Source organism: Felis catus, chromosome A2 (assembly GCF_018350175.1).
Source record: "Felis catus isolate Fca126 chromosome A2, F.catus_Fca126_mat1.0, whole genome shotgun sequence".
NCBI classification, from domain to species: domain Eukaryota; kingdom Metazoa; phylum Chordata; class Mammalia; order Carnivora; family Felidae; genus Felis; species Felis catus.
The window spans coordinates 19706357-19721374 of NC_058369.1; the positions used below are offsets into that span (position 1 = coordinate 19706357).

Genomic DNA, 15018 nt, shown 5'->3' on the forward strand with positions numbered 1-15018 from the left:
AATTTCCTTTGCAGTTGCATTGAAGTTTAAAAAAAAACTGCAGGAACTGTATTTTGAGCACAAAAATGTGTACGATCCAAATTTGGGTTAGAATGGAGACACTGTTTCTTTTTTTTAACTTTTGAAAGTATGAGGAGTTTATAAAGCAGCTTAACATTAGTTGTGATTCACATTGGCATCAAAATATCTCTAATATAGTTATGTTTCACAAATAAGTGTGATTTTAATTGGATTCACTAATAAACATTATCAAGACTGGAAGCAAAAATTAATTTCCAAAGCCATTTATTATTTGATAATAGTGGATGAAGGAAGTTCTCATTCATAAAAATTGCAGTCACAGCTTGAAATACAATAAAACTGCAATAAAACTTGACCACTACTAAGCCATCTTGCTGCTGGATACTTTAGCAAGTCAGTATACTTCCCTTATGTTTCTTATAAAAATTCACAGAGATGAAGATGATCAAGTCCATGTGAGCAAATGAAGTTTATTGTTGGCTAATGGCAGACTAACACATGAGAGTCATATAATTTCTGTAGAGTACTTGCTGATGATCATACAATGAATAACCACAGGTTTTAAACATCTTACATTTTTATAAGCTTTGGAAATTGGTCTAATTAAGTTATTTTCAGCTCATGTATATATTTACTACCATTAATTATAACACATCTTAGTAGCTTCCACTTCAGATGGTACCGAGTTAATGTCTCAACTTGTTCAGTCACTTCAGACTTGGAATTGACTTCTTGAATATAACCGAGCAGTATCAGTAATATATGTTGACTTATTAAGAGTCAAGGAAAGCCACTTGCATTTCTTTGCCTTTTTAAAAAAGTATATCATTCGGTGGTTTTAATGTATTTAAAAAGTTGTGTAATCATCATCACTATCTAATTCCAGAAAATTTTCATCTCCATAAAGAATCCCTGTATCCAATGACAGTCACTCCACATTCCTCTCTCCCCTCCAAGGACATAGAATTTACTAATCTCTCTGTATCCATGGATATGCCTATTCTGGACATTTCATATGAATGGAATCCTACAATATGTAGCCTTTTGTGTCTGGCTTCTTTAATTTAGCATAAGTTTTCAAAGCTCATCATGGTAGTAGCATGTATCAGTACTTCATTCTTTTTTATGGATGATACTATTCCATTGAATGGATATACTCCATTTATACCTTTATCCATTTGATGGATATATGGATTGTTTCTACTTTTTGACTATTACAATTGTGTTATGAACCTTTGTGTTTAACTTTTTGTGTGAGCATATGTTTTCAAGTTTTCTTGGGGTGTATACGTAGGAGTGGAAATTCTGGATCATATGATAATTACACGTTTAACTTTTTGAGGAAGTGCCAAACTGTTTTCTACAGCAGCTGCACCATTTTATATTCCTACCAACAATACATCCCTACATTTTTTAAATGTTTATTTATTTGAGAGAGAGAGGGAGAGAGAAAGAAGGGAAGAGAAGAGAGAGAGGAGGAGGGGCCAAGAGAGAAGGAGACCCAGAATCTGAAGCACAGAGCTGTCAGCACAGAGCCTGATGTGGGGCTTGAACTCATGAATGTAGAGATCATGACTTGAACTGAAGTCAGACACTTCACTGACTGAGTCACCCAGGATCCCCAGCATCCCTATATTTTTATTGTCAAACTTTTTTTTAATTTGCTTTTTAAAAAAATTTTTATTTTTTTAATTTATATCCAAGTTAGTTAGCATGTAGTGCAATAGTGATTTCAGGAATAGATTCTTTAATGCCCGTTACCCATTTAGCCCATCCCCCTCTCCCACATCCCCACCAGCAACTCTCTGTTCTCCATATTTAAGAGTCTCTTAAGGACTGAGAACAAACCAAGGGTAGATGGGGGGTGGGGGAGAGGGGAAAGTGGGTGATGGGCAGGGAGGAGGGCATTTGTTGGGATGAGCACTGGGTGTTGTACGGAAACCAATTTGACAATAAGTTATATTAAAAAAAAAAGAGTCTCTTATGTTTTTGTCCCCCTCCCTATTTTTATATTATTTTTGCTTCCCTTCCTTTATGTTCATCTTTTTTGTGTCTTAAAGTCCTCATATGAGTGAAGTCATATGATATTTGTCTTTCTCTGACTTATTTCGCTTAGCATAATACCCTCTAGTTCCATCCATGTAGCTGCAAATGGCAGGATTTCATCCTTTTTGATTGCTGAGTAATACTCCATTGTGTGTGTGTGTGTGTGTGTGTGTGTGTGTGTGTGTGTGTATACATATACATATACATACACACACACACACACACACACACACACACACACACACCCTGTATCTTCTTTACCCATTTACCTATCCATGGGTATTTGGGCTCTTTCCATACTTTGGCTATTGTTGATAGTGCTGCTATAAACATTGGGGTGCATATGCCCCTTCGAAACAGCATACCCGTATCCCTTGGATAAATACCTAGTAGTGTAATTGCTGGGTCGTAGGGTAGTTCTATTTTTAATTTTTTGAGGAACCTCCATACTGTTTTCCAGAGTGGCTGCATCAGTTTGCATTCCTACCAGCAATGCCAAAGAGATCCTTTCTCCACATCCACACCAACACCTGTTGTTGCCTAAGTTGTTAATGTTAACGATTCTGACAGATGTGAGGTGGTATCTCATTGCGGTTTTGATGATGAGTGATGTTGAGCATTTTTTCATGTGTCGGTTGGCCATCTGGAGGTCTTCTTTGGAAAAGTGTCTATTTATGTCTTTTGCCCATTTCTTCACTGGATTATTTGTTTTTTGGGTGTTGTGTCTGATGAGTTCTTTATAGATTTTGGATACTAACCCTTTATCTGATATGTCGTTTGCAAATATCTTCTCCCATTCCGTTGGTTGCCTTTTAGTTTTGCTGATTGTTTCCTTCACTGTGTAGAAGCTTTTTATTTTGATGAGATCCCAAAAGTTCATTTTTGCTTTTGTTTCCCTTGCCTCCGGAGATGTGTTGAGTAAGAAGTTGCTGCAGTCAAGCTCAAAGAGGTTTTTGCCTGCTTTCTCCTCAGGGATTTTGATGGTTTCCTGTCTTACATTTAGGTTTTTCATCCATTTTGAGCTTATTTTTGTGTATGATGTAGGAAAGTGGTCCAGGTTCATTTTTCTGCATGTCGCTGTCCAGTTTTCTCAGCACCACTTCCTGAAGAGACTGTCTTTATTCCATTGGATATTTTTTCCTGCTTTGTCAAAGATTAGTTGGTCATACGTTTGTGGGTCCATTTCTGTTTTTTTTATTCTATTCCGTTGATATGAGTATCTGTTTCTTTGCTAGTACCATACTGTCTTGATGATTACAGCTTTGTAATACAGCTTGAAGTCCGGGATTGTGATGCCTCCAGCTTTGGTTTTCTTTTTCAAGATTGCTTTGGTTATTCAGGATATTTTCTGGTTCCATACAAATATTAGGATTGTTTGTTCTAGCTCTGTGAAGAATGCTGGTGTTATTTTGATAGGGATTGCTTTGAGTATATGTAGATTGCTTTGGGTAGTAGCGACATTTTAACAATGTTTGTTCTAATCCATGAGCATGGAATATTTTTCCATTTGCTTTGTGTCTTCTTCAGTTTCTTTCATAAGCTTTTTACAGTTTTCAGTGTATATTTTATCTATTCTTATCTTGATGAATAGTTGGGTTGTTTCCAGTTCTGGGCTATTGTGAATAAAGTTGCTGTGAACATTCTTGTGGAAGTTATTTGTTTTGAGTCACTTTGGTGAGGGGTTTATCAATTTTTCTGCATCTTTTTTTTTTTTTTACTGAAGTATAGTTGATGCACAGTGTTACATTAATTTTAGGTGAATAACATAGTGATTCAACAACTCTAGGTTATGCTATGCTCATCACAAGTATAGTTAACCATCTGTCACCATATAACATTATTATAGTAGCATTGATTAATATTCCCTATACTGTACCTTTCATCCCTGTGACGTTCATTCCATAAGTGAAACCTGTACCTTCCACTCTCCACCCATTTGCCCATTTCTTCAAATGCTGCCCCTCTGGCAACTACCAGTTAGTTCTGTGTAATAATGGGTCTTTTTCTGTGTTTTTTTGGTCTGTTTTGTTTTTAGATTCCACACATAAGTGAAATAATATGGTATTTTTCTTTTTCTTTCTAACTTACCTCACTTAGCATAATATCCTCTAGGTCCATCCATATTGCTGTGAATGGCAAGGTTTCTTTCTTTTTTATGAGCAATATTTCATTGTGTATATACACATATATATGTATACCGCATCTTCTTTATTCATCTACTTACAGACACTTAGGTTGCTTCTATATCTTGGCTATTGTAAATAATGCTACAGTAAACATAGGGCTGCTTATATCTTTTTGAATTAGTGTTCTCATTTTCTTTGGGTAAATACCTAGTAGTGGAATTACCAGGTCATATGGCATTTCTGTTTTTAATTTTTTGAGGAGCCTCCATACTGTTTTCTGCAGTGTTTGTACCAATTTACATTCCCATGATGAGTGTTCCCTTTTCTCCACATTCTCACCAACACTTACTACTTTTTGTCTTTTTGATACTAGCGATTCAGAGAACTTACTTTATTTTTATTTTTTGTGAGCAAAATGTAGCTCTTTTTTGTTTCAGGAGTAGAATTTAATGATTCATCACTTACATATAATACCCAGTGTTCACCATAACAAGTGCCCTCCTTAATAGCCATCACCCATTTAGCCCATCTCCCTCTGTCAACCCTTAGTTTTCTATCATGAAGAGTCTTTTGTAGTTTCATTCCCTCCCTCTCTTTTTTCCTCCTTCCCATATGTTCATCAGTTTTGTTTCCTAAATTCCCACATATGATTGAAATCGTATGGTTTTTTTCTCTGACTGACTTGTTTCGCTAGACATAATACACTTTAGCTCCATCCACATCATTGCAAATGGCAAGATTTCATTATTTTTGATGGCTGAGTAATATTTCCCACATCTTCTGTATCCATGTCGTTGCAAATAGCAAGATTTCATTTCTTTATGGTTGAGTAATATTCCTGTTTGTGTGTGTGTGTGTGTGTGTGTGTGTGTGTGTGTGTGTGTGTGTATTACATCTTCTTTATTCATCTGTGGATGGACAGTTGGGTTGCTTCCATATCTTGGCTGTTGTAAATTATGATGCAATAAATATGGGATTCTGATTGGTATGACATATTTTCTCTGTTGTACATTTGTTTATTTCATTAATTTCTGTTTATATTTTTATTATGAGTACTTTGTTTCTCAAAGTACATTCATATTTATTTGATGATTCTGTTTTTCTCAATGTTTGTTTTTGAGAGAGAGAGACAGAGTGCAAGTGGGGCAGGGGTAGAGAGAGAGGGAGACACAGAATCCGAAGCAGGCTTCAGGCTCTGAACTGTCAGCACAGAGCAGGGCTTGAACTCATGAACTGTGAGATCATGACTTGAGCCAAAGTCAGATACTTAATTGACTGAGCCACCCAGGTGTCCCTATTTAGTTATTCTTTGTAAAACTATCTGTTTTGGGGTGTCTGGGTGACTCAGTTAAGCATCTGACTCTTGATTTCATTCAGCTCAGGTTATGACCTCACAGTTGTGGGATCGAACCCTGTGTTGTGGTCGTGGGATCCACACCCAATGTGGAGCCTGCTTGAGATTCTCTCTCTCCCTCTCCTCCTACTCCTCCCCTGTGCATACATGTGCTCTCTCTTTCTCAAAAAAAAAGCCTGTTATATTAGATCAGAAGCCTCCAGTGTTTATTTCTTTTTAAGTAATTGAAGTATATTTGCCCCAGAAGGACAGGTGAACGTAAGTCATGCTGATGGAGAGAGACACTCTGATTACAGAAGCATTTTCACACACATGCACATACCACTGAGGAACAGTAATTTTGCCAAAATATATTTCGGTATTCTGAGCTACTTAATATTACTGCTCAAAATACAGATTAAGTTGAAAGGGGCTTAGAAATTTGAAAGATGAATTAGCAAAGAAGGGAGAGTATATATTTAAGAAAAGTTAGGGCTTAATTTCAGTGACATTGACCTTGTCCCAGTATTTAAAAATGCTAACAGATGGGGTGCCTGGGTGACTCAGACTTTAGCTCAGGTCATGATCTTGCAGTTCGTGAGTTTGAGCCTCACATCGAGCCCCATATTGGGCTCTCTGCTGTCAGTGTGGAGCCTGCTTCAGATCTTTTGTCTTCCTCTCTCTGCCCCTCCCCTGCTCACGTGCATTCTCTCTGGTTCTCTGAAAAATAAATAAATATTAAAAAATCTTTAAAATGCTAATTGATGTGTTTCCCTTTGTTTTTCTAGTGATATGCAGCTTTCGAGGATCTGTCCCTCAAGGGTTGGTCTTAGAAATAGGAGAAACGGTCCAGATTTTTGAAAAATGTGAAGGTAAGTATGGATGTATACAGCACACAAATAGTGATGCTTTTGGGTAGCATTATATATATTTATTTTGTGGTAATAGATTATCAGCAATCGTTTTGAAATGATAAGCAACCACATTATGGTACATTGGGTAGCATTATATATATTTATTTTGTGGTAATAGATTATCAGCAATTGTTTTGAAACCATAACCAACCACATTATGGTACATTGTTATAAAATCCTTCCTGATTTTTATCATAAAGGTATGAGCTGTTTTGGCTCTAATAGCAACAATTAAATAACTAATTGTTAGCTCTCAGAATGTAATTTTTACATATTATGTCAAATGATTAATTTTGATTTTACAATCAAATAGATAATTTTCTACCCATGCTTAGCTGCATTTGAATAGAATTGAATTGTAATTAGTTCATCTGTGTGTTTCTGTTTGATTGGCTGGACATGATGATCAGTTATAATTAAAACAAGGCAGTAAATATGTGCTCAAATGAAGTTTGGCTTGACTATTAGCCTCTTCTGTGACATATGTGAGTATTTCTGCTGTAACATTTATGTATTATTGAACATGTGATATTTTTCAAAATCATGTACTCAGGAGTACTCCTGTGTCCCTTGGGTAAATTCCTAGCAGTGCTATCGCTGGGTCATAGGGTAGGTCTATTTTTAATTTTTTGAGGAACCTCCACACTGTTTTCCAGAGTGGCTGCACCAGTTAGCATTCCCACCAACAGTGCAAGAGGGTTCCCGTTTCTCCACATCCTCTCCAGCATCTATAGTCTCCTGATTTGTTCATTTTGGCCACTCTGACTGGAGTGAGGTGATATCTGAGTGTGGTTTTGATTTGTATTTCCCTCATGAGGAGCGACGTTGAGCATCTTTTCATGTGCCTGTTGGGCATCCGGATGTCTTCTTTAGAGAAGTGTCTATTCATGTTTTCTGCCCATTTCTTCACTGGGTTGTTTTTCGGGTGTGGAGTTTGGTGAGCTCTTTATAGATTTTGTATACTAGCCCTTTGTCCAATATGTCATTTGCAAATATCTTTTCCCATTCCGTTGGTTGCCTTTTAGTTTTGTTGGTTGTTTCCTTTGCTGTGCAGAAGCTTTTTATCTTCATAAGGTCCCAGTAGTTCATTTTTGCTTTTAATTCCCTTGCCTTTGAAGCTGATTCTAACATTTATATGAAAATGCAGAAGGTTATAAATAGCCAAGATAATCATGAAGAAGGCAATAAACTGGAAATTTTATACTACCGGATATCAAGTTTTATTATAAATGAAGACATTGTGGTTTTGGGGTAAAGACAGAATAATGAAACAGAATAGGGAGTCCAGAGACAGACTATCATGTATATTGTTCAGTGATATATGAAAAAGGTGATAATTGCAGTGCATTGGGGGAAATGATGTCCTTTACTAGAGGTGATACTGGGCCACCTGGAATAAAAAAATGATAGCCTATTCAATAAATGGTATTGTGTCAATATTGAAAGCAATGAATCTTGATCTCTACCTCATACCATTTGCCTTATATACAATTCCAGATGGAAGGTAGACCTAAATATGAAATGTAAAACCATAATGTACCTTGAAGAAAGTAGAGGCAAATATTCTTCTTGGCCTTTGGGTAGACAGACAATGATTTTTGATAAGGATCCCAAAGCACTAAGCATAAAGGAAAAGATTGGTAAGTTGTACTTTATTCAAATGAAGATCTGTTGTTCAGAAGACATCATTAAGGAGAGAAAAAAGGCAGGTTAGAGGGTGAGAGAGATGTTTGACAAGACTTGTATTTGAGTATATAAGGAACTACTACAAATCAAAATTAAGACATTACAATAGAAAAATGAGCAGAAGGCTTGACTAGGCTTGGCTCTTCACAAAACAGATACTCCAGGGGCGCCTGGGTGGCGCAGTCGGTTAAGCATCCGACTTCAGCCAGTTCATGATCTCACGGTCCGTGAGTTCGAGCCCCGCGTCGGGCTCTGGGCTGATGACTCAGAGCCTGGAGCCTGTTTCCGATTCTGTGTCTCCCTCTCTCTCTGCCCCTCCCCCGTTCATGCTCTGTCTCTCTCTGTCCCAAAAATAAATAAACGTTGAAAAAAAAAACAAAACAGATACTCCAGTGGCTCATAAACATATGGAAAGGTGTTTAATTTCAGTCAGCAGGTAAATACAAATTAAAACCACAGTGAGATACAACAGTACAGCCACTGGAATGACTAAAATCCAAAACACTGGCAATACCAAGTGCTGGTAAGGATATAAAACAACTGTTAACTTTTATACACTGCTGGTGGGAGAGGAAAAGGGATAACCAGTTTGGAAAAGTATTTGGCACTATTTACTAAAGTTGAATCAACGCATACTGATGATGTAGCAAATCTCTTTGTAGGTATATATCCAAGAGCCAAATACATGTATAAGATGTTAGTAATTGCCTTATTCATAATTGCTGCAAAGTAGGAAAAAACCACATGTTCATCAACAGTAGAATGAGTAAATAAATTGTGGTATATTGCTTCCAATGAATGTGATACGGAATGGAAAATGATATATTGTTACTACATACAACAATACGGATGAATATCACAGATACATTCTTGACAGAAGTCAGATGTAAAAGTTTATGTTATGGTTCTGTGCTCATAAAATACAGAACCAGGTAAAACCAATAGCTGGTGATATTTGTCAGAATAGTGGTTAGAAAACCACTCCTATCTCACTTCTTTTTCTGAGAGTATATCTATGATATTGTTGTGTGTAGTAACAATCCATTTTCCTTTCTGTATCACATTCAGCTTAAGGGTGTGTGTATGTGTCAAATGACTGGAAGACAGGAGTGACATTTGGGATGCTGATAACATTTTACTTATCTGAGTGGTGGACATACAGTTGTATATTCTTTGAAAGTTTACTTAGTTGTAGACTAATGATTTGTACACATATGAATGTTACATATCAATAAAAAATTTACTTTAAAAAATAAAAGGACTTGGAAAAAATTTTTATAAAAGTTAAAAAATGTAACAACATGGAGGCATCTAAAAAAATGTGCTGAACGAAAGACCCAGATGTGAAAGTTCACATTCTATGTGATTCCACTTATATGAACCTCAAGAACAAGGAACACTACAAATCTGTGGTGATAGAAGACAGAATAGTGATTTCCTGGGAGAGTATTGACTGGAAAGAGGCATGAAGGAACTTTCAGGGTGATTGAAAATTTGTCTTGATGAAATATGGGTTACATGGCTGTTACATTTGCCAAAGCTTATAGAATGGTACATTCACAATGTGCATTTCACTGTGTGTAAATTATGCATCAGTGAAATGGATTTTTGCTAAAAAAGGACAAAAGTCAAATTACAGACTGGAAAAACTTTTTTGGTGATATAACTGACAAAGATAAATAGAATATAAAGAACTCATAAACCAGTGAAAACAAGTAACAGATGAATAGAAAAATGGAGAAAAATATGACCAGGGATTTCACAGCAGTCTTGTCAGCAGTCAAGGAATAGCAAGTTACAATCAGGATGATGAACAATTCCATACTCATTAGAAGACTAAAATGTCTCACATATTGAGTTGTTGGCACAGTTGTTTCAGTGGGCATGCTTATACACTGGGGATATCTTGTGATGGTATATGTGCATATCCTGTGATTTAGCAGTTTAACTTCTAAGTTTATACCTCAACGAAGTGTTTTTAAGGTAGCCTAATAAAATCATAAGTGGGTTACAAATTCTATTTAGTGCTCACTATCAGCATTAATAAAAAATAGATTAAAGTGTCAAGAGTATATTGCTGTATCAGTTATGATCCAATTACAGTAATAATTTGAATAGGGAACATTTAATATAAATGTTAACTAGTAAAAAGTGGCTACCTATTTACTGAAAGGGGTAAAAAACATTCAAAGGGATATAGAAATAACAAATGCAGAAGTCAGCAACTACCTCAGCAACTTAGGTAGAGCCAGTAAGCAAGGAACTAAGAATTTAAAAGAATACTCCCTTGCCTCAAGGCAAAGATTCAGATCCTTTTGGAAAGGTCATGGCTGTCATAGGAACAAGTAGCCTGTCAATGGGGAAGAAACTTTCCAGAGGGCATGGATTGGAACTCATCTATAGGAATAATCTGCTGGGTAGCAGAAAAACTTACGGAATGACATGAGTGAGCCAGAGCTGTCCATAGGTGTAGCTCCTCAGACTTGCCAGAGCCTAAGAGCCATAGCTTGTCTGTGGAGGTGACTGAGGTAAGCACCACTGGGCCTCCAACATGCCAGTCACCTGGCTAGGCTGCTTACAATAAAACAACAGTGCACCAGAACCAAGAAAGGAAGCTCTCCTTTCTGCTCTGGCCTTGCATTGTCCCATTAGTACCCTCTATTGACAAAGCCTAATGCTGGACATTTTGACAAAGAAGAAATGGTGATATGTCTACATTAGTCTGGGTTTTCCAGAGAAACAGAACCAGTAGGAGATATGTGTGTATTATATTATACACACATATATATGTGTGTGTATATATATATGTGTGTGTGTGTGTGCGTATATGTATACATATACACACATATATACATATACACGTATACATACACACACACATATATACATATATACACATATACATACATATACACATACACATATATACATATACCCATATACATATATATGTATATATATATTACAAGGAATTGGTTTGCATGGTAATGGAGGCTAACAAATCTCAGCATCTTCAATTGGCAAGCTAGAGAACCAAGAGAACCAATGTTCTAGTCACAGTCAGAAGGCCTGAGAACCAGGAGAACTGATGGTGTTAAGTTCCAGTCTGATTCCAAGCCTGAATGCAGAAGACCAGAGTCCTAGCTTGAAAACAGGCAGAGAAAGTGAAATCTCTCTTACTCCATCTATTTTTTTATATTCAGGCCTTCAGTAAATTGGATGAGGCCCGCCCACATTGGGGAAGACAATATGCTTTACTCAGTTTGCTAATAAAAAATGTCACAGTATGATCCAGAAATGCTCTCACAGACACACCTAGAATAATATTTAACCAACTATCTGGGCACTCGGGTGGCCCAGATAGTTGATACATAGGATTAAACATCATAGGGTTCACTTCCAGGATTAAAAAGCAGGTTAGAGAAAGGTAGATTTGGTGCAGGGGTAGTCAGTTGGTATCTGGCTCAATTGCATGTAACATCATTAAATGTTTTTTCCTTGAGATTTGCTTCAATTTTATGTGTATGGGATTGTGATATAAAATATATTTCTAAATCTGGGCCATGGTAAAAAATATTTGAATGTATTGATCTGGAGAAACTTCTATATATGTACACATAAAGACACCTACAGCATTGTGTGTAGTAGTAAAAAATTGATAACATCCTAAATGTCTACCAACAAGAGAAGGTTAGAGAAATAAATTATGGGATATAACATACATCATGGTGATTATAGTTAATAATACTGTATTATATACTTGAAAGTTGCTAAGAGTAGATCTCAAATGTCACCATAAAAAAGAAATGGTAATTATGTGACTTGATGGAAGTGTCAGCTTGCTTTTATGGTTCTAATAATTTTGCAGTATGTAAGTGTATCAAATCAACATGTTGTATACCTTAAATTTACACAATGTTGTATGTCAATTATAGCTCAATAAAGCTGGAAAAAATTTTAAAATAAAAGCAATAAAATAAATTAATAAAACAACATGAGAAATAACGCACTTATGTTTCTTTTTATTATTTTTTTCTATTTTATTCTTATGTATTCACTCTGTAGTGGAACATAAGACTTTAGTTCAGTTATTCTTTCCTATCCCAAAGATATATAAACATGCTTCTTACATTCTTCCAATATACTTATCATCCTTGTTAAATTAGTATTTTTTTATTACTGTAATTAATTCATGGCTGATCTATATAGCATATTGTCATTATATCTTGTATTACCGTTTTGTTCATCTAGAATTAATATTTGACATATATATTTAAAAATATATATTTATATACTTTATATATACATGTATCACCTTTGCTTTACCCATTTATCTACTGATGGACACTTACATTGTTTCTGTGTTTTGACTATTGTGAATAATGCTGCAGTGAACCTGGAATACAGGTATCTAGTTTTAAGTTTTTCAGCAACTTCCATACTGTTTTCCTTAGTGGCTGTACCAATTTACATTCCCATCAACAGTGTACCAGGGTTCCTTTTTCTCTACACCCTTGTGAACATTTGTTATCTCTTGTCTTTTTGATGGTACCCATCCTAACAGGTGTGAGGTGATATCTCTTTGTGGTTTTGATTTGGAATTTTGATTTAGAAATTGTTTTGTGACAGCAGTCAGGGGACCTCAGACTATTACTTGATTTTGGTTGGTTAGTTAATGTTATTTTCCCTGTCATAAATAATGTCAGAATCTAATTGTTGAAAGAGCCAATTCAGGTGGGTACTCTGTCTTCATCACATCCCCTCTAAGCAAGAATTACATTTAAATTCACTTGCTGGGCTCATGCTTGTAAATGAAAGTATGTAAAAAAAAATCTCTGGTTTCATTATTGAGACAGTGTTTGTTGCTTATAACATACGCTTTATGCTTGAAGATTCCTGCCAATTATCCAGATTGTGTCTGTTTCCTGATTTGTTGTCTGTATAGCTCTCTGAAGACCTCTTATTCATGCCCTGTTTTATTATCTAGATTCATGATCCATAGCCTGATTTGACTTTGAGTCTCCTGCTGTAGATTTCTCACTCAGTTCCAGTTTCCACTTTACCTTGAACATTTCTATCCCCTTCCTCCATTATCTTAGTCTGATTTGCCTTAGGTGCCTATTCCTGTGCTGTCCTTAGCCCTAAAATTGATGCTTTCTTTTCTTTTCCCTTTTTTAAAAAGTTTATTTATTTATTTTGAGAGAGAAAAAGAGAGTGTAATTGGGGGAGGGTAGAGAGAGAAGGAGACAGAGAGAATCCCAAGCAGGCTCTGCATTGTCAGTGCAGAGTGCAATGTGGGGCTAGAACTACTGAACCAAAACAAACTGTGACCTGAGTTGAAATCAAGAGTTGGTTAGGTTTATTCGTAGGGATTTTATGGTTCTTGGTACAGTTGTGAATGGGATAAGTTTCTTTATTTCTCTTTCTGTTGCTTTATTATTAGTGTATAAAAATGCAACCGATTTCTGTACATTAATTTTGTACCCTGCAACTTTGGTGCATTCACGTATCAGTTCTAGCAGACTTTTGGTGGAATATGTCAGGTTTTCCATGTAAAGTATCATGTTGTCTGTGAAAAGTAAAAGTTTGACTTCATCTTTGACAGTTTTGATGCCTTTTATTATATTTTGTTGTCTGATTGCTGATGCTAGGACTTACAATACTATGTTAAATAACAGTGGTGAGAGTGGACATCCCTGTCGTGTTCCTGATCTCAGGGGGGAAAGCTGTCAGTTATTCCCCATTGAGGATATTAGCTGTGGGCCTTTCATAAATGGCCTCTATGATGTTTAAGTATGTTCCTTCTATCCTGACTTTCTTGAGGGTTTTCATCAAGACAGGATGCTGTATTTTGTCAAATGCTTTCTCTGCATGTATTGACAGGACCATATGGTTCTTAGCTTTTATTTAAAAGATCTGTATGCTGAAAACTGTAGAAAGCTTATGAAGGAAATTGAAGAAGATACAAAGAAATGGAAAAACATTCCATGCTCATGGATTGGAAGAATAAATATTGTTAAAATGTCAATACTACCCAAAGCAATTTACGCACTCAGTGTAATACCAAGCAAAATTGCACCAGCATTCTTCTCAAAGCTAGACCAAACAATCCTAAAATTCGTATGGAACCACAAAAGACCCCGAATAGCCAAAGTAATATTGAAGAAGAAAACCAAAATGGGAGTGATCACAATTCCATACTTTAGCCTCTACTGCAAAGCTGTAATCATCAAGACAGTATGGTATGGGCACTAAAACAGACACATAGACCAATCGAATAGAGTAGAGACCCCAGAATTGGACCCACAAATGTATGGCCAACTAAACTTTGACAAAACAGGAAAGAGTATCCAGTGGAAAAAAGACAGTCTCTTTTTTTTCATTTATTATTTATTATTTATTTATTTTTAATATGAAATTTATTGTCCAGTTGGTTTCCATACAACACCCAGTCCTCATCCCAAAAGGTGCCCTCCTCAATACCCATCACCCACCCTCCCCTCCCTCCCACCCCCCATCAACCCTCAGTTCTCAGTTTTAAAGGGTCTCTTATGCTTTGGCTCTCTCCCTCTCTAACCTCTTTTTTTTTCCTTCCCCTCCCCTATGGTCTTCTGTTAAGTTTCTCAGGATCCACATAAGAGTGAAAACATGTGGTATCTGAAAAGACAGTCTCTTTAACAAATGGTGCTGGGAGAGCTGGACAGCAACATGCAGAAGAATGAAACTAGATCACTTTCTTACACCATACACAAAAATAAACTCAAAATAGGTGAAGGACCTGAATGTGAGACAAGAAACCATCAAAACCCTAGAGGAGAAAGCAGGAAAAAACCTCTTTGACTTCAGTGCAGCAGTTTCTTACTCAACACATCTCCAAAGGAAGGGAATTAAA

General features: G+C 36.3%; 1 protein-coding gene across 14 annotated transcripts in view; it reads left to right on the forward strand.

Moving 5' to 3' along the window:
• DOCK3 (dedicator of cytokinesis 3) overlaps positions 1 to 15018 on the forward strand; it is a 603425-nt gene that overhangs the window by 93753 nt on the left and 494654 nt on the right. For all 14 annotated transcript variants that reach the window (XM_045050712.1, XM_045050713.1, XM_045050700.1 and 11 more), the window contains exon 2: positions 6315 to 6398. In XM_045050712.1, coding sequence (XP_044906647.1) covers positions 6315 to 6398 — 84 coding nt within the window. The remainder of the gene's footprint in view (positions 1 to 6314; positions 6399 to 15018) is intronic.